General features: G+C 33.8%; 2 protein-coding genes across 5 annotated transcripts in view; both read left to right on the forward strand.

Moving 5' to 3' along the window:
• SENP7 (SUMO specific peptidase 7) overlaps positions 1 to 6276 on the forward strand; it is a 130748-nt gene extending 124472 nt beyond the window's left edge. For all 4 annotated transcript variants that reach the window (XM_045540385.1, XM_045540387.1, XM_045540388.1 and 1 more), the window contains 4 exons: positions 1062 to 1105; positions 1201 to 1269; positions 1956 to 2106; positions 4470 to 6276. In XM_045540385.1, the coding sequence (XP_045396341.1) occupies positions 1062 to 1105; positions 1201 to 1269; positions 1956 to 2106; positions 4470 to 4607 (402 nt within the window). In that variant the 3' untranslated portion in view covers positions 4608 to 6276. The remainder of the gene's footprint in view (positions 1 to 1061; positions 1106 to 1200; positions 1270 to 1955; positions 2107 to 4469) is intronic.
• A 4016-nt stretch (positions 6277 to 10292) lies between these two features.
• Positions 10293 to 27895, forward strand: part of IMPG2 (interphotoreceptor matrix proteoglycan 2) — an 84063-nt gene continuing 66460 nt past the window's right edge. The window contains exons 1-3 of the mRNA XM_045540389.1: positions 10293 to 10377; positions 10837 to 11085; positions 24284 to 24450. Of these exons, the coding sequence (XP_045396345.1) occupies positions 10293 to 10377; positions 10837 to 11085; positions 24284 to 24450 (501 nt within the window). The remainder of the gene's footprint in view (positions 10378 to 10836; positions 11086 to 24283; positions 24451 to 27895) is intronic.

Genomic DNA, 27895 nt, shown 5'->3' on the forward strand with positions numbered 1-27895 from the left:
CTGTAGACTAATATAGTTACCATTAACTTTTCTTTATATGGGGCTCCAAACTACTATGCATAGTCTAGATTTGGTGTTCTAATTGATTAACATAGCCACCTAATGAATTTTTTTGTGTGTATAGACATAGGCCTCTCTGGCATAGGCCTGTCTTTACTGTCCCTGGTACAGAGTGTCAATTCCTACGGTGGAAGATTTTCTTTTCTGCTGTCACAGTGGATAGCAGAGTTCCTTCTTGTTTCTAGGGCCAGGTTTCTCAGATTGAGTGCCTTGGAATACTAGTTCTAAATGCAGTTTAAGATAAAAAGGATTCTAAGGTCAGTTAAGTTGGGCAAATCCTGTGTACTATTCATCTCTTAGAGATTCACTTTGTATATTAGAATAATAAAGATACTGCAAAGATCTACATTAAAGAAATATGTTTAAGTTTGATATATTGTTTCTCAAATTTATGAATAAAAACAAAAACAACAAAATTTCCCATCCTTTTTCCTTAATATACATTAATACTCTGCTTCTTGTGCTTCAAAGGGAAGAATGTATCTCTACTGACATCATAAGTTGTATTAGAAAATGTATATAAAGATAGGTTAAATTAATTTGTTTATCTTTGTTTAAGATGATAACTTTGAATAGAAGTAAAGTTCCAGATTGTTTTTTAGGACAAGTTAAAGCTTTATAACTGCTTGAGGTCACATCCAAAAGTGTATAAACTACTGTTTTACCAGTGTAAGAAAACAAATTAATGAATTTTTGTAAAATGAAGCTAGCTCACTTCAGATGATGAAAAGAACTCTTATTTGAAATTTTAATTTCAAAGTTGTTTGAAACAGTCTTAAGGATTGAATTTTACTGATAACATTAACCATGAAAAAATTAAATAGATCCCAGGTATTTTTTTCTTTGATTACTAGTGTGCATACAAATTACAATTTAAGCTTATCTAAATCATCTTTATTAAACATATAATAAAGACTCATAATTGCTTTGTTGTTTCATAATTTGAATATTAATTCAAACTAGCTTTAATTGCAAAGTCATAAAAATTCATGTTATTTCAGAGTACCGAGATGAATATGTCAGTACCAAAGAAAATGTGTAAAAGGTAGGTACATGCTATCAAACAAGTTTTTTTTAGATATTTAAATATACTTGACATACAAGTACGTAAATCTTGATTTCATCCTTTACTTTTTATAGGCCATGTATTCTCATACTAGACTCCTTAAAAGCTGCTTCTATACAAAACACAGTTCAGAATTTACGAGAGTAAGTAATGACAATTTTATCATTCAGTCTATTACATAAAACCTCAGTAATTTTGAAGCTACCTTAAGAATTACTGAAAAGACTGTATCAGGAATTTTATTTTATTATGTATTTAAATGAGGCTGATGAATCTAATCATTAATAAATATCCTCTATTCTGCATTAATATTCAAATATTAATATTTCTCAAGGATTATATCAAAAGTAAATTCAGAATTTATATTTGTAATTGAACAAAAAGCATAATTTTACAAAGGAGCACTGCAAACAAATATTAGTGATTATCAAAAGTACCACTTTAGAAAAATACAAGAACGTTTTCCCATTTGTATGGTGTGTGTATGTGTGTGTGTGTGTGTGTGTACTTTTGTAATTTACTTAGGGCCTGGAAAAATCTAACAATGAAATATTAAAAATCATTTGTTAGTTTGTAATATAAATAACTCAATGTACTTGAGTTGTGAAAGTTGAATCGTTGAAAAAGTTTAGCTTTTAGTTTTAAAATTGCATGTTTTCTTTAAAGTAGCATTTGGGAAGGCTCACAAAATATAGTTTGCAAAATTCAGTCTTTGGAACTTTGGCTTGAGATAATACATCTGGCAGCAAATGTTTTTTGCCTTTGTAAAAATGTTGCATACTGATAAAGAGACTTCTACTTGAGTCACTCTGTTTATTGATGATTTTAGGTATTTAGAGGTAGAGTGGGAAGTTAAGCGAAAAACTCATCGTGAATTCAGCAAAACAAACATGGTGGACCTATGCCCTAAAGTTCCTAAACAGGACAATAGCAGTGATTGTGGAGTATATTTACTGCAATATGTGGAAAGCTTCTTCAAGGTATGTGAAGATATAAATAAGTTTTTTTTATTCACAGTTGCCAGCACACAATCACAAGTTACCAGGCAAGCAAAGAAGCAAGAAAATGTTACAGATAATCAAGATTAAAAGAAAGAAATAGAACCACATGTGATACAGATATTGTAATAAGCAGAGAAGAACTTTAATATGATTTGATTAATATGTTAGAGAAAATAAAGTCAAAGGTGAACAAAATGGATGAAGAGATGGAGTATACAAAAAGAAAAGAATAAAATGGACATTCTAGAGCTGAAAATATGTAATAATATATCTGAAATTAAGAATTTATTGGATGGGTTTAATAACAGACTGGATACAGCAGAAGACAGAATTAATGAACTTTAAGGAAAGATAATATAAAGTACCCAACTGTAGCTCAAAGAGAACAGAGAATAAAAAACAAGGGTGAAACAGTCAAAGGTCTAATTTACATGTAATTGGAATCCCAGAAGGGTTGGGGAGAGAGAGAGAATAGGGCAGTCGCAATATTTTAAAGAGAATTTTCTAAAACTAAAAGACCTGTTTATTCAAGTAGCTCAGAAAACCAGAGCTTGAAAAATTATAATTACAAATGTGTCTGTTAATTTTTTTAGCTCACAGAGATTCTGTAGAAACTGTAGCAATATTAAGAAATTTTAAATAGCAAGGAATCACTCTTTGCTTTTTGACCTATCAGCTCATTACTTCAGTCATTACCAATATTATTTATGAAGATGGGGTGTTTTTGACTAGGAGTCTGCTTGGGGAATGCTTAAAGGTACTTTCAAAGCATGAGGGTTTTAGTATACAGTTACAACTTTTCAATGTTTTTAATATTGGGGAAGAATGATAATATATAGTAAGAGATTGTATATAAATATCTGTTATGTTGGGGTTTTTTCCCCTTCTTAATTCTACACTGGAACTTCATCATAGGGTGACATCTCCGGTCCTCTAATACTCTTTTCAAATAGATTTCACTTTGTGTTTAGAATATTCAAAGTACCTTACTTATTATATAACATATTCTGAGTCTGTTACATAATTCTACTTTACATACCCTCAGTCAATACAATATACTTCTAATACAGGATCAATCACCATGTAAGATTACTGGGGAAGAAACCTCTGAAATCTAAATGTTGTGTTTTTCAAATGTGTACACTAATATAACATAGCTTAGGTTAAAAAAAAAAGGGGCTTAAGGCAGACCACTCAAAACCTATGGAACTAAACCTAATAAAAACAACATTACTTCTAATAGAAATACTAGCACAGTAAATCTCCACTGGCATTTGCTCATAGAATCACAGTCTGTCCATCCTTTTAGCCTTATACCCTCAGGCTCATAATTTTTTCTTTAAGATGTAAGTCCTTCTTACATATATGGCTTCTATTAATGTAATCAAATTTATAAACATAATCTAAGAGTAGCCTCCTTCAGCAATTCTTTTTTTGTTTAAAACACAGAGGGAAATGTCTTTGCAATTTCAATTTACAATTTCCTGATTAAGCTTAACATAATAGAAAATGTAGCGGATCTTGAAGCCATTAAATCAGCTATTTTCTTGCAAAAATCCTTTTGTAGGATTTTTTATTTTTTATGAGATTATTTATTGATAAGGCTTTTCTCTCTCTCTCTTTTTTTTTTTTTTTGGAGACAGAGTCTCACTCTGTTTCTGAGGCTAGAGTGTCGTGTCGTGGCGTCCGCCTAGCTCACAGCAACCTCAAACTCCTGGGCTTAAGCGATCCTCCTACCTCAGCCTCCCCAGTAGCTGGGACTATGGGAATGCGCCACTATGCCCGGCTAATTTTTTCTATATATGTTTTTAGTTGTCCAGCTAATTTCTTTCTATTTTTAGTAGAGATGGGGTCTTGCTCTTGCTCAGGCTGGTCTCAAACTCCTGAGCTCAAGCAATCCTCCCGCCTCGGCCTCCCAGAGTGTTAGGATTACAGGCGTGAGCCACCCCGCCCGGCTTCTTTGTTTTAATAGTTTCAAAATATTGACATCTTGGGAAAAATTGTGATAAAACCAACCTGACTTGTGCACTGTTCTGAATCATTCTCTACCTATTGTTTGTGCTGATTCACTTAAACATGCGTAGTAGCAGAACAGACAGTATTTAATTTTGATGCTCAAAAGTTAGCAATTAAATGAAAATGTTCTAAAATTGATTATGGTGATAATATACTAAAAACTGTTATATTGTATATTTTAGGTGAATTGTATTATGTGAGTTATATCTTAATAAAGTTGTTATTTTTAAAAAGTTAGCAATTTCTCAGTTCTTGTAAAAATGAAATTAAAACAAATTTGACATTACGCTGCTAACGTGATTGCATTCTTTATTTTCTCTCATTAGGATCCTATTGTTAATTTTGAACTTCCAATTCATTTGGAGAAATGGTTTCCTCGTCATGTAATAAAGACCAAACGGGAAGATATTCGAGAACTCATTTTGAAACTTCATTTACAGCAACAGAAGGGCAGCAGTAGCTAGTTAATCTGTACAAACATGACACAGATGTTCTTCTCTAAGATTACTGGAAAGCCTCTTACCAGCATTTGTGTTAGCCAGCTCACAGAGAAGAAAATAACTTGCAGTAGTTTTATAAGTCATTGGACATTATTTAAAATATATTATTAGGATTGTTGGGATCTCATAGATGGAGTAGGAATGGGGATGATATAGATAAACTTATTAGATAGAAATTAAAATTTCATAAATATTTCATATTTTTCTGAGTAAATATGCTTGGATTATGCAATAGCATATGTAATGTGGGAATGTTTTTGTATATAATAAAACTATGTGATCTGTACTTCCACATGACTTGGTGTTGAGGGGAGTTAGGTCCTCCCTGGTGCCAGCCCCAGTGCTTGTCAAATTTGTTGACAAGTCATATCATATTGTAATTCTATTCTTTGCAGCTCAAGCATGCAGTATGAATACTGTGTATTTTTTTAAAAAGAGAATTTAGTATCAAGGCTTCAGAAAATGCCATTTACGGCATCCCTTCTGTATGGTGTAAAAAAGACATTCATAATGTTAGGAAGATAACAAAAATTCATTTTTAAAGTGTAGCTTATTATTCTCAATTGCTAAATACAGTTACTCTGCTCTATTTTTTTTCCATTTCTTTGTCATATGTTGGGATCTGAGAACTTATAGTTCATTTGTTCAGGGTAAAATTTGGAACAAAAAAATTTAGCTCTCCAGAATAGGTTTTTAAAAATTATACATGTAGCTCAACTTAGTTTATTTGAGGTATAGCTAATAAATATCCACTCCTACATTATTCCAGAATATATGTACACAGTTTCTATAATGTAGAAGATAAAATTGGTCTCCTCACAACTTTAACAAAAGTCCTATTTATTAATTGTTAGAACTAACTATATAATTTTATAGCTCAGTTTAGCCAGTATTCATCTGCAAAGCCAGATTGCTGTCATTGCCTTTATATTTTTAAATTGTAGTTTTTAGAGACCTATGATCCTCATGGAGCTTAATTTTTTTAATTAAATATTCAGGTAACAGCTCTGAATTCATGTGATAATGGTGGTATTATATATGATTAAACATTTCAGAACCTTCTAATGTAATCAGGAATATTTTGAGAGAGACATGATTATAGGTATTTTCTCAGATAAGAAAAAAGCTTTTTAACAATATTATTTTCATCTTCTGTTTTAAGCATCTCTTGGATTTGTGTTGTAACTATATGTAAAGAGGGTGAAGCAAAGGCAATTTAAGATAAAGCTAAAACGTCTGAATGTTTTATTTCAAAATCTTGTAAATTGAGGTTGTTAGTTAAGCCTGTGTCCTTAGCTTTTGTTAATCCAGTCACCATCTTTATATTGTCAAATATTTGTCTTTTGGGGGTTTCATATAAAGATGGCTATAATTACATATTTCATTCCCAATTTGTATGTGTGTTGGAGACTTTTTAAGGTGACTATTAATTGTTTTGTACATCTAATTTTGGGAAAGCAAGAATATAAGACATCATGTGATTTCTTAACTTTTATGTTTGTATGTTTTTCAAAGATACCACTGTCCTTTATCATGTTTTGAAGATTGTTTAAAATTCATTTTCCTAAATTCATGTGCAAATAATGCTTTGATGATATCAACATTTTATATTAAACATATTTCCAATTCATTAGAGTTGTAATATTTTTCTTAAGAAACATGAACCATTGTTAGAAATAAATTTCCAGTCATGCCCAGTGCATATTATATAATTGATGCTTAAGTTAATTTCTTCCTATTTTAATAGTCATATAGTTTATTTGAATGCTAGTTCAAAAATTGAATACTAGGGAAATTTTTTAAGCATCTACTACTAGCAAGCATTTTCCTAGGCACAAAAAGTGAATGACAGCTCTTCTTCCTGAGTCATTTATGTACATATGAATAATTTTAATATTCTTTGGTAAGAACAATCATAAAGTTTCTTTGGGAACATAGGAGGGAGCTCAGCCTAGAGGTGTGTGTGTGTGTGTGTGTGTGTGTGAGTGAAAGGAGGTTGAGAGGTAGCGAGGGGATTGTTTGTGGACAGAGCAATCCTTCCTGGAGAAGATAATGTTTAACTCACAACTCTTGTGGTTAAAAGAAAAAAGCAAGTTTTTTTAAAAAGTCGTATTCAATTACTTAATTAGGTCTTAGAAAAAGTTTAATACCTCTTAAAATCAACTTTTTTTTTTAATGTCTTGAGGAAAAAGAGGTTTAGACTTGTCATATAGAGCCCATCCTAATCTTGTTCCAGCCTGTGTTCTATCCTCATCTTTCCATTGTCCCATACTTTTTAGTCATATAAAATTATTCATTCATGCATTAAGACTCCCTCTGGAGTCTCTTGTAACTGAACTTGTCCTTGTGGAAATTTGGAAACTTTGCCTACAGGTTGTTAAGTTATGTGTGTATGAGGTGTCTGTCCTGCTGCTGCTGTGACCTGCACTCACCCAGGTGGTCTCTTCTGTTACAACTCAGTGCATACCTTTTGGGGGCTGAAAAAATCAGAGTCAGTACTCCTATAAAGACTACAGGTGAAGATGTAACTTTACCTGAAATTATCATGATAACATTGTTCCTGTGCCGTATTCTTCTACAAAGTAAGCCTGGAGCCAGGTTATGCACTGTTGTACCATGAGTGTAAATGTCATGTTAAACCCAAGACCATAGATGGTTGTGTGGAGTTGGTGTTATGATATTGTACCTTCATACCTACAGGCCTTGCACATGATATTCCTTTTCACTATTTTACGTGAACTTTATTTTCCCAAAATCTAACTGAAATGTCATCACCCCTGCATCTACTCAAACAGAATGATTCATTCTCTCTCCTGCTGTCCCGTAACAATTTGTGTGTACCTCTCTAATTGCTTTTATTACATTATTTATATACACATTTTTCCCTTTTGATTGTGAGCTCCTTAAAGACTGGAAACATTTTCTATTTCCTGTATTAAGTATATTAGCAGCGTATAGTAAACATTTCAGAAAATTTTGTTGAGTCAATAAATGATCCTCAACTGACTTGGAATTAGGTATAGATGAAGGAATCGTACTTATCTCTAAAGCATGGAGCTTTATATATTTAGTTCTTATACGCTTATGATTTGGGGACATTTCTTGAAGCACAACAAAGTTCAAGGACCATCATATGAGATTTTGAAATATTTCCTTAAAAGAAATCTTAAAAACTCAAGGAATATTTTTTTCTGGGTACTTAAACATTAGAGAGATCATCTGTTTCATCTGTAGGTAAGAAATTCAAAATTCTTATTAAGACTTTCATGGTATTCCATAATCCATCTCTATTAAACTTGTCAGCTTTCATTTCCAGCCTATTTACTGTGTGGGCCTATCCTGCTCCAGCAAATAACTTTCTATTTTCTGCATAAACAGTATACTTTTCCACCTTATTGTTCATGACCAGGAATTTCTTTCTTAACTCTTAATCCTTCCCATTAACCATCCCCACTTATCCCCACTGAAATGCAAACCAGGCCATTTAAGGCCCAGCCGAAATAAACCCTTTCCATTTTTTCCAGTTGGAGTTAATCTTGGGTTCCCATGGCACAAACTTATGGCACTTATCACCTACTTCTTTGTACCATAGGTACAGTTATTCTAAGAATGCTGTAGTTAAAAGTTACAATTACATCAGTGTCAACCTAAAACAAATTTATAAAATGATGACCCTATTTAGAATGAAGCCAGCTACATTTTTTATACTTTTGTTTTTTAAAGAACAAGTACATACCGGTTTCTGAAATTTTACAAACTATATTTTATAGAACATAATGTTTTTGAAATTCTTACATAAATTTTCTATGTGTAATGTAAATTTGGGAAAATTTATTTCATTCTGGAGCTTGAACAAAGGAGAATTCCAAAGCTTGAAACCTCTTTAGACTTTACGAACATTTGTAATACAAACTAGTATGCAATACATTAGTTTACAAAAAATTTTCATATTTTGTGTTTTTATAATTTCAGAATATTATAGGGGTACAAACACTTTGGTTACATATTTTGTAATTCTTACCAAGAACCCTGTAATATAGGTAGAGATCATCATACCTAATTTCTTTGGTGAGTAAACCAGCTAAAAGAGTTTAGGTGATTTACCAAAATCAAACATTAAGTGATACAACCGGGATTTGAGTACAGGTTTTCTCAATTTAAGTACAGAACTGTTTCCAGATTATTATGATTCTCAGAAGATTTTTGAGCATTTTGAACTAGGCCATCAAAAAGAATAATATCCAACTAATATTTGTTACCTAAAAATTCTGCCTTGTTCTGAATTGTCAACATGAAGCTTTTCTTAAGACTTTAAAATTTGGCTTAGCTAACAAAATTTTCAGCTTTTTTTCTCTCACTCATGCAATAAAGTTTGGCACATAAATTTCTGATAAATTCACCAATATTTTGTAAATGCAATTATGCATATGTATTTAACGGTAATTTAGATTTGTTAGCTCTTATAAGGGCTGAAAATGTGGTTTATTTGAGGCTCTGTTGAAAACTACACTTGATACGTTTTTCCTAAAGCATAAAATAACATTGAAGATGATTTTGCTAACAAAATTAGTTAAGGATTCTCAAGAGAAATGTGGTTTAGACCTTATAAAACATTTTTTTCAGAGGACTTCCCCAGAGATACATGAAATAAAATATTAATTCATTGCTATTGGATAGTAAACCCTAGTTTCCACAGAGATTGTGACTAACTTAATGGCTTTCTCCTAGATTTATTTGATAACAGCAACTATCCTAATATAGAAAATTTCATCTGATCCTATGGTGGTGGAGGAAATCCTTTCTTGGTTAAGAGTTGCTCATGTAAAAAAAAAAAAAAAGAGTTGCTCATGTAGAGAAACACACTGCATGTCACATTTGATTGCAAATTAAACAACAAAGTTAACATTACATAGCTGTTATTTATATTAAGTGCTTAATATATTACAGGCAGTATTCTAAGCCATGTGAGGATTGAATTAGTTAATTAGCTATTTTAATCCTCACAACAGCTCTACCATGTGTTTGTTTTACTATTTCTATCCCAGAGGAAGGAGAGAAAGTAAGTGGCTATAGTGAAAGATTTTAAAATTTTCTATCAAGGAGAGAAATTTACAAGACAGTAGCTTTGTTACAAGAGCTAATTTTGTTTTGTATGTAGCTCTGTATTACTGAAGTAGGTAGATATAGTCAGTCTGGACATTTTATGTGTATACATCTTAGCCCCTAGGAGAAGCTAGAGAACATATGAATCTACCACGTTCAACTAATAAATTCAGAAAAGTTGGAAAAATCAGTGAGTTATACACGAAATGTATTATTCCTGAAGGCACTGCTTGTTAAAGGCGAGGAGAGTGTTAGTAAAGAGCTTAGCTAGCTAGATTAAAGAAATTGTCTCTCTCCATCTGCTCTAATTAGCTTATCTCACCGGCTTTTCCAGCATGCTGGTTATTTCAGAAAAGAAGTGAGAGCTACTTTGAAAGGACAACGTTTTTTCTTCATGCTAATTTATAATGGTTTTGGAGTGATTGTCCGTTCTTAAACTTTTCAATGTTAGGACTTTCCTGTAAGGATTTTTTATTGGAAGTTTCAAGGCTTTGGGCGCTCAATTAAGGATTTCACCCTCTCCTCATTCCTTTGGTTTTGGCCCCAATGATTATGTTTCCTCTTTTTAGGAAGATTTCTCTGGGTATTTTGATACTTTTCCTGATAAAAGGAAACCTTCCATCATTAACAGGTATTTAAAAATCTACATTTGTTTTTATCTTTCTATATATCGCTAGTATATTCTCTTCAAAAATAGCATTATTGATGCGATTGCTGTAAGAAATTGAATCAAATACTAATTTGTAATCTTTGATATTGCTTTATTTAAACTTTTAAAACATCTCCAATAATTTTGGTTTTCCTTCTTCATTAGTTATTCCTGGTTAAAAATCTTACTTCCTTTTATTTCTTATATTGAAATTGGATGTATACTTGATTGCAGTAACAATCCTGAATTAAAGGAGTGGAATTAAATGGAAAAAGTTTGAATGCTTCACTCCTCTCCTCCTTAGATATATATGCTTGTATATAATCTGAGTGTTGACTTCAAAATCCAAATGTAGCATGTGTTAGTTTTTCTTTCTTTGTTACCTTTTGTACTGTATCTTCATCCCTCAAAGGAAGACTTAATTGTGCTTTCCCTCTGTAGCACAAACCTACTTATCTTTAGAGGAGACCCAGGAACCCGAAAGTGCAGTTTCTTTTCTCCTGCCTGAAGAATCAACAGACCCTTCTCTAGCTACTAAGAAGAAACAGCCTCTGGACGACACAGAAGCTGAGAGATGGTGGTTACTCAGAAGGCGGAGATCTATTATGTTTCCTAATGGAGTAAAAATCTGCCTGGAAGAAAGTGTTACAGAGGTTGTGGCAAACCATGTGAAGTATTTTAAAGTCCGAGGTAAGCAAACATCCAAATTTGTGTGCTCCATAGTGTAATTCCAGTATAGTTCAATTACAGTTGTTGTATCACAATATAAGTCAAAATTTGTGATAATTTAGATAGGACTGAGCCAAATATTCTTTCTACATAGCTATGAAAAAAGGACTTGCTCAGAATATCGTATTAATATTAATATAACTACAGAGAAAAGTTTATTTTAAGAAAGGAAATGTTTTAGATCTTTTTAAACACTTCAAAAATATGAGTTCATGTTACTGGATAAATTATAATTTTTACTTCTTCATTACTGTAATTTGACTAAATGTAACCACAAAATATATTTACCAAGGTATACTCATCTGCTTGCCTATTTAGTTATTTTATATACATGAAAGTATAATCAATTTCTGTATTTTATAGCTTAGACATTCCACAGATTCCTGTGGGTTGCTCTCTAGTTGGTACACATAAAACTTTTTATGTCTAAAATTATGGCACTTCTCACAATGGACCCTAAAGAAGACAACTCAAATTTTATTTTATTTTGTTTTTAATTAAACAGTATTATCCTTGATCTCATACTTTTTTGTTATGTGAATTTATTCTATGTTTCTTGTATATACTAACATTGTTTAATTGAACATAGTATATTCCTTAGACCTTTGGAAGATTCCCAAACTTTGCTATTTGCTGCTCAAGAGCTAATAAAAAGCCATAATATGGATGCGATATTAGTAAATTAAAGTGGAGATAGATGATGAAATGATTGTGAAATCAGGCTTCTTCATTCATGCATTTATTCATTCATTTATTCAAAAAGTGTTCATTGAACTTACTATTTTTGAGGCACTGGGTTATATGAACCTTCTGAGTTGTTGCTTTATCTTCTTTATTTTCCTTTCTTGTTCTTCTCTTCCTTCTCCCTCACCAAAGTTTTAAAAATAAGATAAAAATTTAATGCCAGATATTACATCTATTTATATATTTGATATTTTTGTTTTTTAAAGTGGTACAATATATTAGCAGCTCTTTTTTATGAATATATTGCTATTTCTTGATTGTGCTTGGGAGCTATCAGACATTACTAAACAATAAGCTTTCCTTTTCCTTTTTAAATGGAGATCCATAGACCTGACATTTTGTGTATAGGGCATATGTCAGAAATGGAAAATTCCCAAAAACATGGGAAGAGAATAAAGAAACCAAAGGTGAACGAGAATGACATTTATTAATTTATCAAGATGTGATTTCTATTGCCTGGATTTTTACTTTATGTTATTTTTAAGAAATCAGAATACCTAGATATGTTAGCATTTAAGGAATGTAGTTATACTTTTCAATTGCTTTGCTCTTGGTTTGTTTTTTTTTTTTTGAGACAGAGTCTCGCTCTATCGCCAGGGCTAGAGTGCCAGCCTATGGCGTCAGCCTAGCTCACAGCAACCTCAAACTCCTGGGCTCAAGCTATCCTTCTGCCTCAGCCTCCCGAGTAGCTGGGATTACAGGCATGCGCCACCATGCCCGACTATTTTTTCTATATATTTTTAGCTGTCCAGATCATTTCTTTCTATTTTTTAGTAGAGACGGGGGTCTCGCTCTTACTCAGCCTGGTCTCGAACTCCTGACCTTGAGCGATCCTCCCGCCTCAGTCTCCCAGAGTGTTAGGATTATAGGCGTGAGCCACTATACCAGGCCTGCTCTTGTTTTTTATAAATTCAAGAGATACTATTGAAAAAAAGCCAACAAAAAGAAAAACAAAGCATTCCTGGAATAATTGACTGTAAAATACAAATGCCATGAATAGGAACCTTGAAAAGGTACCTCATAAGGCTTAAATGGTTGGCATACCACATCAAGATGATAACAATGTTTTTTTTTTAGAATTTTTTTATTTCTTTTTTTTTCCTCTTTATTTTTTTTCTTTTTTGGAGCACACAGAAATCCCAGATAACAGTGTTGATATAGTTATTACTGTCATGGTGAACAATGAATATTTCATTTGTTATTTTTTTGAAAATTGATATAAATTAATTTTTCCACATAGGTCTTGATTTTGAAGAGATTTTGAAGGCATAATTTGGATTATGACCTTAAAAACAAATATTTGAAACTTGGAGAGAGGGAGCTATTCAATGTTCAATAAAGCTGCGGTCCCCAACACTCTGGGCCAGGGACCAGTACCAGTCTGTGGCCTGTTAGGAACTGGTGAGCGGCAGGCAAGCCAGCGAAGCTTCATCTGTATTTACAGCCACTCCCCATTGCTTGCATCACCGCATAAGCTCCGCCCCCTGTCAGATCAGCCGTGGCATTAGATTCTCAGGATTACGAACCCTACTGTAAACTGCGCATGTGAAAAATCTAGGTTTCACACTCCTTATGAGACTCTAATGCCTGATGATCTGAGGTGGAGCTCAGGTGGTGATGCTAGCACAGGGGAGCAGCTGCAAACACATTATCATTAGCAGAGAGGTTTGGCTGCACAATAAATGTAATGGACTTGAATCATCCTAAAAGCATCCCCCATACAGGTCCGTGGAAAAATTGTCTTCCATGAAACCATCCCTGGTGCCAAAAAGGTTGGGGACCACTGCAATAAAGGATCTTAGCTCTTTCTGCCAAACTAATTCCATATAATGTTTTGCCCAGTTTTTCCTTCATAAAGAATTTGGCATCAATTGCTAGTTGTTGTAACAAATTTGAAGTTTCTCTAAGCAAGAAGCAACTGCATTTAACCTAATGATTTATAAAATTAAGCAGGATACTTGGAGTAGAATATAATTATGTCTCCTTCCTCTCTTTTTAAAAATCATATTTGTAGTTGGACCTCTTAAAATATAGCTTTGGCTGGGTGTGGTGGCTCACGCCTGTAATCCTAGCACTTTGGGAGGCTAAGGTGGGAGGATTGCTTGAGGCCAGGAGTTTGAGACCGGCTGGAACAAAAGCAAGACTCTGTCTCTACAAAAAATAGAAAAATTAGCCAGGCATGATGGTGTGTGCCTGTAATCCCAGCTACTTGGGAGGCTGAGGCAGGAGGATCGCTTGAGTCCAGGAGTTTGAGGTTGCAAAGAGCTACAATGATGCCACTGCACTGTAGCCTGGGCCATAGAGTGAGATCCTGTCTTGAAAAAAATAATAAATTAAAAAATATATAGATTTATTGAGGTATATGTTAATAGAACTGAAATGATCACTAATTTGCTTTCTATATATATATATTTTTTTTTTTAATTTTTTTTTTTTTTTTTTGAGACAGAGCCTCACTCTGTTGCCCGGGCTAGAGTGCCATGGCGTCAGCCTAGCTCACAGCAACCTCAAACTCCTGGGCTTAAGCAATCCTACTGACTCAGCCTCCTGAGTAGCTGGGACTACAGGCATGCGCCACCATGCCCGGCTAATTTTTTCTATATATATATTTTTAGCTGTTTATATAATTTCTTTCTATTTTTTTAGTAAAGACAGGATCTCGCTCTTGCTCAGCTCATCACGAACTCCTGAGCTCAAACAATCCGCCCGCCTCGGCCTCCCAGAGTGCTAGGATTACAGGCGTGAGCCACCTTGCCTGGCCTATATATATTATTAATAGTTCGCATTTCCTATACTTTTGTATATAAATTGAATCATAGTATGTACTCTTTTTTTTGTCTGGCTTCGTTTAATAGTGTAATTATTTTGAAATTCATCCATGATTTTTTTGTGTATCAATAGTTTATATTTTATTATTGCGTAGTATATTCCATTTTATGGTTATACCGTTATTTCAGATATTTGGGTTGTTTTCAATTATTAGTGATTACAAAGAAAGAAATTATGACCTTTTGGATACAAGTTTTTGTGAAAATGTATTTTAATTTCTATTGAGTAATAGTACTACTATTTCTGGGTCACATGATTTTTAAGAAGTTAAAATTGTCAAACTTTTCTACTGTGACTGTACCACCAGCAGTACATTAGGATTCCAGTTTCTTCACATCCTTGCAACACTTGGTATGGTCAGTCTTTTTTAACTTTAGCCATTCTAGTGAGTGTGTTTCTTACTGTGATTTTCATGTGCATTTTTATAGTGACTAGTACCTAATGATTTTGGATACTTGTTCATTTGCTTATTTGTCATTTGTATATCTTTTAGTGAAGAATCTTTTTGAATATTTTACATTAAAAATGTGTTATTTGTCTATTATTAAATTGTAAAAGTTCTTAATATATTCTAGATAGATACAAATTCTTTGTCAAATATATGTTTTGTATATATTTTTCTCCCAGTGACTTATTTTTTATTTTATTAATGATGTCTTTTGAGGAGCAGAAGTTTTAAATTTTGATAATGTCCAATTTATCAGTTTTTTGGGGATCATGCTTTTGGTGTTGAATTTGTTTGCTTAACCTAAGGTTACAAAGGTTTTTTTTTTTATATTTTCCTATACAAGCCTTATAGTTTTTAAGTTTTACATTTTGGTCTATAATCTACTTTGAGTTAATTTTTGTATATATATGGATCAAAGTTAATTTTTTGCTTATGCATAGCCAATTGTTTCAGCACCATTTGTTAAAAAGATTATTCTTTCTTGCCTTTGCACCTTAGTTGAAAATTAGTCTTCTGTATATAGTAGATCTATTTCTGCGCTCTTTGCTCTGTTCCACTGATCTGTTTGTCTGTTTTCATGCTAATACCATACTGTCTTGTTTACTGTATGCTTTATAATAAGTCTTTGAATCAGATAGTGTAACTTCTTCAGCTTTGTTCCTTTTCAAATTTGTTGGGTTATGCTAGGACCTTTATATTCCATATAAATATTAGAATCAGCTTGCCAATTTCTATAAAAAAGGCTGCTGAGATTTTTTTTTTTTTTAAAGTAGAGACAGGGTCTCACTCTTGCTCAGGCTGGTCTCAAACTCCTGACCTTGAGTGATCCTCCTGACTCGGCCTCCCAGAGTGCTAGGATTACAGGCGGGCTGCTGAGATTTTGATTGGGATTGCATTGAGTCTATAGATCACTTTGGGAAGAATTGTCATATTCACAATACATATTGAGCATTTCTTTTCCAAAATGCCTGGGACCAACCAGCAGTCTTTCAGATTTCAAATTTTTTTGGATTTTGGAATATTTGCATATACATAATGAGATATCTTGGGGATGGGATCCAAGTCTAAACATGAAATTCATTTATGTTTCATATATACCTTATATACATAGCCTAAAAATAATTTATACAATATTCTTGATGATTTTGTGTATGAAACAAAGTTCATGCATATTGAACCATCATGGGTTTCACTATCTCAGCAACCCCTGTGGACAGTCTGTGTTGTTTAGCATCACTATTATTCCTGACTCTAAATTTGTATGCTATCAATAAGCAAGCATTCTCTTACACTTATTCACACATAAGTACTTTAACAGTAAAAAATATGACATACCATTAATACAGTGAAAAAATAATGTGTTCAAGATGACTAAGCAGCATCATCACCAGAATACCTCTATCAGCTGTTAAACAATAGCAGTAACAAACAATGGCAGGCTTTTAGTCTTCACTTACGATGCTGTTTTGATTAAAAGGTTACTGTATGCTGTATTTTATTTATTACTGATGTTGGTGTGTCTGGCCGGCACAGGTGCCATTTTATTATCCTTTGTGGGTGTGATTAGTGGGGGAATCTGAGCATAGGTGGAAAAAATACATCACAACTGAAGGGGACTGGGGTTAGAGTCTTTTTTTCCCTTGGAGACTCTGAATAAATTGTGTCTTATGTCCCTGCATTTTGACTGTGACCCGTCATGTGAGGTCAACTGTAGAATTTTCCACTTTTGGTGTCATGTCGGCACTCAAAAAGTTCCGGATTTTGGAGCATTTCAGATTTCGGATTTTTGGATGAGGGATATTGACTTGTATTGAGTCTTCTAATCTATGAACACAATATATCACTCCATTTAGGTCATCTTCAATTTTTCTAAGCAATGTTTTATAATTTTTATTTTTTAATTTTTCATTTATTTGTTAATTCACACATGGAAACTTATATTGATTCTGCTAGGTACAGTACTAACCACAATAATTAAGACATTGCAGAGTGTGCAATAATAAAGGAATGTACAGGGTGTATATGTAGGAAGGACACAAGTGGGAATGACCATCCATGCCCTTGGTGGTAGAAGTGACTGGATTTGAAGAATGAGTTGGCATTTTGCAGTGAGTCAGAGTGGTGAACACTGTATGGAAGGTCTCCGGACCCAAAAGCTGGGTATAGTTCCATTTGTTTAAAACTCACTATGCGGCAGGTAGAGTCCTAAGGGATGAGGCCATCCACAGCCCATACATGACCCACACATAGAATGGACTGTTTAGCAAATATAAATGCAGGGCACCCAATCAAATTTGAATTTCAGATAAATGACAAATAATCTTTTAGTGTATGTATATTCCATGCAATATTTGGGACACACTACTATATAAATCTGAGTTTGATCTACAGGTTTATTCACTCTTTATTGTTAGAAAAATTATTCAATTTCTAAATATCTCAGTTTCTTCACCCTTGAAATGGGAGTAATAATATTATCTTTAAAGGTCTTAGTGAATATTAGCTAAGAGTTCTAGGGCCATTGGAGATCCCAAATAAGTGATAGTATCATGATTAAATGGAGGAAGCATATAACCAATATTTTGTTTAGTGTACAGATCTTGCACATCTTTTATCAGATTTATTTATAAAGATTTCACACTTCTTCATGCTATTGTTAATGATATTTTTTAAAACTTTAGTTTCTGGTTATTCCTTGCTAATATATAAAAATACAACTGATTTTTATATATTGATCTCTTATCCTGCAACTTTGATGAACTCACTTATTAGTTTTAGTAGCTCTTTTACATATTCCTAAGGGTTTTCTGCATAGATAATTATTTCATCTGCAAATACAGTTTAACTACCTTCTAATTTATGTGCCTTTTATTTCTTTTTCTTGCCTAATTGCATCAAAATTGACTATTCTACATGTTTTCAGCTCCACAATTCTGAAAAGAAAATATATTACCCTAAAAAAAGATAGCTTTATACTGGATTCCTGGATTTCTATGTATTAGACAAGACACACAGCCTGAACCTAATAAAAGGATTAAAGACAGATTAAACACTAGCATTTTCTTCTTCATAATATTATCATCACATTTTCCATTCCTTCACGAGTTTCCAGGGCAATTTATTTCGGCCAGCAGAGAGGAATTTATAGATTAGTTAACTTATCAAAAATAGAAAGTTCTCTTCAGCAGTAACTAACAACTACATGGAAATTATTTGACAAGTGTGGGAATTCTGAACAGTTCTACTTATAGGCCAAATAGCGAAGTATGTGGCATTTGTTTCTGATAGAGTTTTGTCTTCCTTGGTACCTCCTTCCCTGGAATCATGCTGATTTTGCGCTTCTCTGTCTACAGTGTTCTATCTAGGTGTCTCCTTTCTGAGCTGCACAAATGCTTCAGACTTCCCCCCAACTTGCCTTCTCTATTAAAATGTAACTATTCTGAATTCCATTATTCCATGTTAGTTAATCGGACCTTCTTGTCAGATAGCTCCCAAACCGAAAAGCCATTGGATAAATCAAGGATGCATTACCTTTCCAGAGGGAATTGCATTTTTTACAGCTTTTATTGAGATATAATTTATATACCGTACAATTTTCACAGTTATAGTACAAAATTCAATTTTTTTTAGTATATTCACAGACATACTAAATCACCACAGTTTAAGAACATTTTTATCACCTCAAAAAGAAAACCCATACCCTTTAGCTCTTACCCTCTTATTCCTTTGTTGCTCTTCCCCCTCTCCCCAGACCTAGGTTATGACTAATCTACTTTCTGTCTCTATAGAATTGCCTATTCTGGATATATCATAAGAATGAGATCATATAGTATGTGGTCTTTTGTGACTGGCTCCTTTCACTTTGCATATTGTTTTCAAGGTTCATCCATGTTGTTCATATATCAGTACTTTATTCCTTTTTTATGGCCCAATGATATTCTATAGTATGGATATACTGCATTTAGTTTATTCAGTTATCAGTCAATAGGCATTTGATTTGTTTTTATTTCTCTTATGTACATACCTAGGAGTAGAATATCTGGGTCATAACTTTATATTTAACTATATGAAGAATTGCCAGACTGATTTCCAAAGTGGCTGTACCATTCCTACCAGCAGCGTATGAGGGTTTTGATTTCTCCCCATCTTTGCCAGCGTTATTTTCCTTTTTTAAAAAAAATTGCTATAACCATTTTAGTGGATGTGAAGTGGTACCTTGTGATTTTGATTTGCATTTATATAATGATTAAAAACAGTGAGCATCTTTTTGTATACTTATTGCTCATTTATATATCTTCTTTTGAAATATATCTATTCACATCCTTGTCAATTTTTAGTTGTGCTATTTGTTTTTTTATTATCAAGTTGTAAAAGTTATTTATATACTCTGGATATAATCCCTTATCAGATAAATGATTTGAAAGTATTTTATCCTATTCTGTGGGTTGTTTTTTCACTTTATTGATGGTGTCTTTCATGCACAAAATTTTTTATTTTGATATAGTCAAATTTATATATTTTTTACTTTTTTAGTGTGCTTTTGGTATCATAACTAAGAATCCATTGCCAAATCTAAAGTCATAAAGATTTACTTCTATGGTTTCTTCTAAGAGTTTTATAGTTGTGGCATGTTTTGCATTTAAGTCTTTGAAATATGTTATGTTAATTTTTTGTATATGATGTGAGGTAAGGGTCCAAATTCAATTTTTTTACATGTGTTCCAGTTGTCCCAGCACCATTTGTTGAAGAAACTATTCTTTCTCCATTGAATAGTCTTAGCACCTTTGCTGAAGATCACTTGACCATAGATACATGATTTATTTCTGGACTCTCAATTCTATTCCATTGATTTATATGTCTGTTCTTGTGCTGGTAGCATGCTGTTTTAATTACCATTGCTTTGTGGTAAGTTTTGAAATCAGAAAGCATGAGTTCTCTTTGTTCTTTTTAAAAATTATTTTGGCTATTCTGGGTCTCTTGCAATTCCATATGAATTTTATAATCAACTTGTCAATTTCTATAAAGAAATCAGACTATATTCTGATAGGATTGCACTGAATGTACAAATCAGTTTGGAGATATTGCCATCGTAAGAATGTTAAATATTCCAATCTATGAACATGGGCAGTTTTCCTGTTTAATTAGATCTTTAATTTTTTCAGCAGTTTTTTTTTGTTTTCAGGTATAAGTTTTACACTTTTTTGGTTAAATTTATTCCTAAACATTTTATTTATTTATTTTTTGATGCTTTTGTAAATGTAATTTTTTTCTGATGTTCATTTTTGGATTGCTCATTGCTAATGTATAGACATGCAACTGATTTTTGCCTATTGATTTTGTATCCTGTAACCTTATTGAACTTGTTTATTAGTTCTAACAGTTTTTAAATAGATTCCTTAGTATTTCCTGGATACAAGCTCATGTCATCTGCAAATAGAGATAGTTTTACTTCTTTTACAATTTGGTTGCCTTTTGTTTCCTTTTCTTGCCTAATTGCTAATGTCTATGGTAACTGAAACAGCATGATACTGGCACAAGAACATAGACATAGACCAATGGAACAGAACTGAGAACCCAGATATAAAACCATCCTCACATAGCCATCTAATCTTTGACAAAGCAGACAAAAACATACACTGGGGAAAAGAATCCTTATTCAGTAAATTGCTCGGGTTAGAACCACTGACTCTCACTTTTCTTACTAAGTTTTAGTGGATTTTCCTGAGCAAATGTTTCTTGATTTGTTGTATGTTCCAGGACCATTTCCAGAACTTTAAATGGTGTTTTTTTCAAATAATTTTTACCAGTTTCACTGAGGGGAGTAGATGCATGTAACTCCTCACTTTTCATGCTGGAAATGGAACTCTGGGAATTGCATTTTAATGGACTACTAAATATCAAATGGTTAAATATAACCTAAAAGAATGAATTTCTTATGGATATATTTTAGATTGAACATTGAACTGCTGAGAGAGATTTTTGTAGGAAGTGGGGAGACATCCCCCAAAGCAGAATTTGTAGGAGACAGCTTATGCTATTCTTCTATGAATCGAGGAGAGAGGTCAAGAAAAGGCCTATGAAACCTGGTATGATTCCTATCACTTCTGGATGCTCCCCACATTCCTTCCAGCTACATTTCTTCAGCACACAATACTGTTTTTCTGGGGTTTCATGACAATTTTTAAACATATAGAAAAATGAAACAATGATAATCGTGAACAACCATATTCTCACCACCTAGTTCTACAGTTTATATTATATTATATTTGCTTTATTGCATATCTATTATATCTAACCATCTTATGTTTTGGATGTATTCCATAAGCTAAAGACATCAATACAATTCCTACTAGATATTTCAGCATGAGTATCATTAACTAGAGCTCTATATATGTCTACTTTTTTAAAGGTGAAATTCACATAGAGTGAAATGCATAAATCTTAAGTGTACCATTTGGTGAGTTTTGACTAATACACACACTGATGTTACTCAAACCTCTCTCAAGTGTTAGAGTACTATCACCCCAGAACGTTCCCTTATGCCTCTTCCCAGGTAACTCCCACCCCAGCAGGCAACCACTCTTTAAAACCTTTTTGTAAATCATAAGATTAGTTTCACTTATCTAGGGCTTTACATAAATAGAATGGTGTGTACTCTTTTGTGTAAGGCGTCTTTCACTCAGCTTTTTGACAGTCATCCATGTTGTTGCATGAATTAGTAATTTCCTTTTGATTCCATTGTATGGCCGTTTCTTTATTCATTTTCCTGTTGTTGGATACCTGGCTTATTTTCATTGTTAAGTTTTTATGAATAAAGCTGCTCTGGTATTGAACATAAGTCTTTCTGTGGATATATGCTTACATCTCTCTTGAAGGAATACCTAGGAGGGGAATTGCTGGGTCCTAGGTTTGGTGTATATTTAGTATATAATAAACTATTAATATTTTTTCACAGTAGTTGTACTATTTTAACATTCTTACTAAAAATGAGAGTTCTGGTTGCTCTGCATTCTTGTCAAACTTTGGTGTTGTCCATGTAAAAAAATTTCAGCCATCTGGCTTGTGTGTGAATACTTTATATTGCCTTTGCCCCACCCAAGTCAGAGCTTCAAGTGTGTCCATCCCCTAGATGGTGCGCACTGCACCCATTAGGTTTGAATATACCCATCTCCTCCTCCCCACTCCCATCTGCCCAACACCCGATGAATGTTACTACTATATGTGCATGCAAGTGTTGATCAGTTAATACCAATTTGATGGTGAGTACATGTGGTGCCTGTTTTTCCATTCTTGTGATATTTCACTTAGTAGAATGGGCTCCAGCTCTATCCAGGATAATACAAGAGGTGCTAGATCACCATTGTTTTTTGTGGCTGAGTAGAACTCCATGGTATACATATACCACATTTTATTAATCCACTCATGTATTGATGGGCACTTGGGTTGTTTCCACATCTTGCAATTGTGAATTATGCTGCTATAAACATTTGAGTGCAGATGTCTTTTTTATAGAATGTCTTTTTCCCTTGGGTAGATGCCCAGTAATGGAATTGCTGGATCAAATGGTAGTTCTACTTGTAGCTCTTTGAGGTATCTCCATATTACTTTCACCCCATTAAAAAAGAGAGATGAGTACACTGAAACTTTGAACAGTTAGGTAAGTTACTCATGGTTATCAAACTAGTACTAAGCAAAGCTGGGATTAGAACTCAAATCTTCTGACTCTGTGAGTCTAGAGGTTCCACCTCAGTATACTTTCTGATGAGTGTTCAATCTTCGTGCAATGAAAAATAATTTCCTTGATCTCTTGTCTGTTCATCCTTCTTTCTTCCTTTCCACTCTGCTCCTCTCTCCTCCCATACCGTCTATTCATCGCCTACCATGCCCTGCACCTCTGCAGTGGTTATAGGGCAACCGTATACTCAGTGCTATACAAAATGTGCAGACATCCTATTTAGCAGACTTTGAGATTCGATGCTTTGAAATAACGTAGCAGATAGATTGGATGTTTTTATTTTAATGTTGCAATATATTTCTCCTGAATATCATTTTTTTAGTTCACACACATATATATATTTCTAAAATTAATAGACTTTATTTTTTAGATAAGTTTTAGGTTTACAGAAAAATTGAACAAAATGTTCACAGAGTTACCATATATCCCTTCAACTTCCCCACAGTTTTGCCTATTATTAACATTTTATATTATTATGGTACATTTGTTACAGTTTATGTGGCAATATTCACATGTCATTATTAACTGAAGTTCATAGTTTAATTAGGGTTCACTCTTTGTGTTGTATATTGTGTGGGCTTTGACAAATGTATAATGAAATCTATCCTCCATTATAGTATCATACAGAACAGTTTCACTGCCCTAAAAATCTGTGCTCTACCTAGTCATCCCTCCGTCCTCGCAACCTCTGGCAACCACTGATCATTACCTTCTGTTTTCAGATATGAAATATAATAGCTTGAGAATGATAACTTCAGATAAATATCATCTTCCTGATTTTATGAAGTACTTTCAGCTTCCTGTCAGCTTTGACAAAAATTTCACATACTGCTATTTTTATCAGAGATATGTGATGAGTTTTCAAGGTAGTGGATACAAGGAGGTTATGCCACTGCATTTTGCCAAAAAAGTTCGAGGCCGTTTACGAATGTTGAATGTCGTTATCTCCTTCCCAAGACATCCTGAGAAGCTGAGAAACTGGTTTTTGAAGTTGTGACTTCAGGAGAACATCTTTAAACATTAAGGAAACTTAAAAGATCACGGTGTCTATTAGGAAAATACTGGATTAAATACAGTATACTCAACATCAGCCCCAATTCGGTAAAGCATAAATGTGGAGTTTTTCTTTTTAAGCAGTGGGGAAAAAATCTCCAGCTCATTTAGAGGTGAATCAATCCCGTTTGCAAGGGAAAGGGGTGGGGAGTAAAAATTCTCTTCAAATCTGAAAAGTGTAAACTAGACATACAGAATGGCATTGACCGAGAATCATTCCTGTGTCCCTCCAGAAAGACACTGTGGGCAACAGTGTCTCAGGGGAATCTGAATGAATCAGTTCATGATCATTGTGAGAACCCCAGAGCATGTTAGCTTTTTATAAAAACACCTCTTTGTCCATTTTCCAGTGTGTCAAGAAGCTGTCTGGGAAGCCTTCAGGACTTTTTGGGATCGACTTCCTGGGCGTGAGGAATATCTTTACTGGATGAATATGTGTGAGGATGGAAACACAAGTATATTTGAAATTGGCACAAATTTTAGTCAGTCTGTGGAACATCGAAGCTTAATTATGAAGGTAAGTGTCACAACAAAGGAAGGAGTTGCTGAGCTTTTGTAGGAGTGTGTACACAGCTAAGGCCTAAAGGAAGAAAAAGCAAGTGGCAAAGCCTTGCGTTACTCTTTTTTGTTGAATTGGCCCATCCCAGTGGGCTGCCCTAGGGTGTGGCCTTGTCTTTTCTCCCTAGCTCTGGCCTTTGCAGTAAACATTGTTAACCAAGATAAGAGCCTCAGCTTTGTTTATAAGTATAAATATTTAGAAATAATATTCAGCAAAGGTTTAGGCTAAGAAAATAAATCTGTGAGAGTCAAACATTTTTGACAAAGTTTTACATATTAACAATTCAGAGTGGATACCAACAACTCTAATTTAGTGAGGCATAAGTATGATTCTAATAAATAAATTTGCTTACTGGTTTTCCTTGTTTTAGACATTGCATAACAAGGATAAATAAGCATGCATATAGACAAATTACCTGCCCAGCTTTCTCTTTTCATGTAGCATGCATGTATTCATGACAAGAACATGAAACCGTTCAGATATATATGGCAAATTGTTCATGCTGTCTGATATTCCTTGCGTGTCCCTGTCCTTCTGTTCAGATCTTGTATGTCCTCACCTCAGATGAAACCTCTCTTGTGAGGAACCAACCCTCAGCCTAGCAGATTTAGCTTCCATAATTCTTTGAGCTCCCTATTCTTTAATATTGTACTTTTTACATTTTATTATTAATATTAGCTATATATGTGACTAATTTTTCTATTAGACTAAGTCAAAGGACAAGGATTATGTCATTTTTTGTTCATTTTTATATTTCCATGATATAGTAAATATGCAATCGATATTTGTTAAAAGTATATAAGCAATAACCACATTGTCTTTTTTTCCTACTTGCTACAATTCATAAACTTTATAAATGTTATTTTGGATACTGGGTCTAAGTATTATATACCTTACAGGGACTGAGGAAATAATTATTGACTGAATAACTCTGAGCTATTTTAATTTGAATCTAATTAATCAAATTAATACATGTTAAAGTAATAAAATATATTATCTTATTCTTTCTATTTTAAATTTTATTTGTAGTAGAGGCAATGCTATTATTTTCTTTTAATATTTAGTCCTACAGAGGGATGATTTCATTAAGTGGGGGAAAGTTGGGGAGAGAAGGATGGTCTGATAAACATGGGTAGACCAAAGACAAATTTTGCAGAGTAATAAACATTTTGAAGGTGTGGAGGTTTTTGCATGTTTTAAAATGAACTCTACTTTTTTTTTTCTTTTTTTGAGACAGAGTCTCGCTCTGTTGCCTGGGCTAGAGTGAGTGCCATGGCGTCAGCCTAGCTCACAGCAACCTCAAACTCCTGGACTTAAGCAATCCTTCTGCCTCAGCCTCCCGAATAGCTGGGACTACAGGCATGCGCCACCATGCCCAGCTAACTTTTTCTATATATATTTTTAGTTGGCCAGATAATTTCTTTCAATTTTTTTAGTAGAGACGAGGTCTCGTTCTTCCTCAGGCTGATCTTGAACTCCTGACCCTGAGCAATCCACCTGCCTCTGCCTCCCAGAGTGCTAGGATTACAGGCGTGAGCCACCTCGCCTGGCCTGAACTCTACTTTTAATTATGGTACCTTACATTTTAAGCCAATGTATTACATATCTTTTCTCTGTCAGATTTGTATCTGTTCAGTGTTAATAATACTTAATAAAGCTACCATTTATTCAGTATCTAGCATATATCTGGCCATATATTAAGCCCATTAAAAACATTATGTCTAATAAGTAGCAACTGTATGAGGAGGTGGTAATGTCCTCATTTTACAGATAAGGACATTTTACAGATAAGGACATCAGAGTTATTAAATTGTTTATCCTATATCATAAAACCAGATGTGATGGAGCTTAAATCCAAACCCAATTCTTTTTTCCAAAATCCATGTTCTTTCCCCCACACCATTAGGCCTCCCTTCTCATTCATTACCAATTTTACAAATTGCGGTGGTTACCGTGGAATTCAATGGAAAACATATACATGCACACACACGTATACATATTTATGGTTATAACAGTGTGGTATATCTCAGTTGTACCCACAATATAGGATCATCTGTTAGAGAAGCAAATATATATAAGTTAGTAATATTATAACAACAGAATCTTGTGATGTTACACTGGAATGCTTCTCTTACAAGTGGAACTTTTAATAAGTTTAGATTTGAAGGTATAGAAAATATATTTTCAATGATTATTTAGTAGAACAAGCAAAGAGGATGATATATTGCCTGGTTAGAGTGTTAAATGATAAGTACAAGTTAGTTAAATGAGGAGTTGGAGATGGACATTCTAGGCAGAGAGGACAGCATGAGCCAAGTGTTTGCAGGGAATAACTTTGGCCAGTGTACCAGAAGGGAAGACTAGAAATGACAGGAGATCAGACTAGAATAGCAGATAATTTAACAAGCTTGGATTTGACTCTGTAGATGATAGGAAATGATTGAAGGGTTGTAAGTCAGTCCGTCACTGGGGCTGATTTGACAGTTTTGAATTTTAAAAAGGTCATTATGGTCTCTACAGACCGTATGATGGATTACAGGGGACAAGTCTGGAGCAGAGAGATCAGGTAGCATGTTCCTTTAGTACTGCAGGCCCAAGATGATGAGGATCCTAACCAGACAATGAGGTAGAGAAAGAGAACGTGAGAGACACTAGTAGAAACAAGATTTACAGGACTCTCATGGATTGGATGGGAGTGGGATAGGGTGAATCATGTTAGAAGGCTTGGGACGAGTATAAATAATGGCTGTTCAGAAAAGAAATCCATGTCCTTTCTCCAAAGGGTCTTTTTTACTATGATGTCAAAATTGGGTCATATACATTTTCATATTAAACTTTTTATTAAATAAACTTTAGTAATAGTAAAAAAAATAAACAGATAGAGAAGCAGCTTTGTAGGTGTAGCAGGGGGAATGAGTTCACTTTTGAATGTGTTCATTTGAGCCTCCTGTGTGAAATGTGAGTTGCTCAATATTTAGGTGTGCAGCCAGGGACCAGGGTTTGGGTTGTAAATGTAGCTATAGGAGTCATCAGCCTTGCGGTAGCGTAGGCATACCTTGTTTTATGTGCTGTGCTTTATTGTGCTTTGCAGATATTGCATTTTTTACAAATTAAAGGTTTGTGGCAACCCTGTATTGAGCAAGTCTGTCAGCGCTGTTTTTCCAACAGCATGTGCTTACTTCATGTCTCTGTGTCACATTTTGGCAATTCTCACAATATTTCAAACTTTATTATTAATATATATATTATGTTCATAAATGGTCTTTGATGTTACTATTGCAATTGTTTTGAAGTGCCATGAATTATACCCACATAAGATGGTGAACTTAATCAATAAATGCTGTGTGTGTTCTGACTGCTCCACCAACCCACCGTTCTCCCACTTCTCTACCTCTCTTCAGTC

Source organism: Lemur catta, chromosome 1 (genome assembly GCF_020740605.2).
Source record: "Lemur catta isolate mLemCat1 chromosome 1, mLemCat1.pri, whole genome shotgun sequence".
Classification (NCBI taxonomy): Eukaryota; Metazoa; Chordata; class Mammalia; order Primates; family Lemuridae; genus Lemur; species Lemur catta.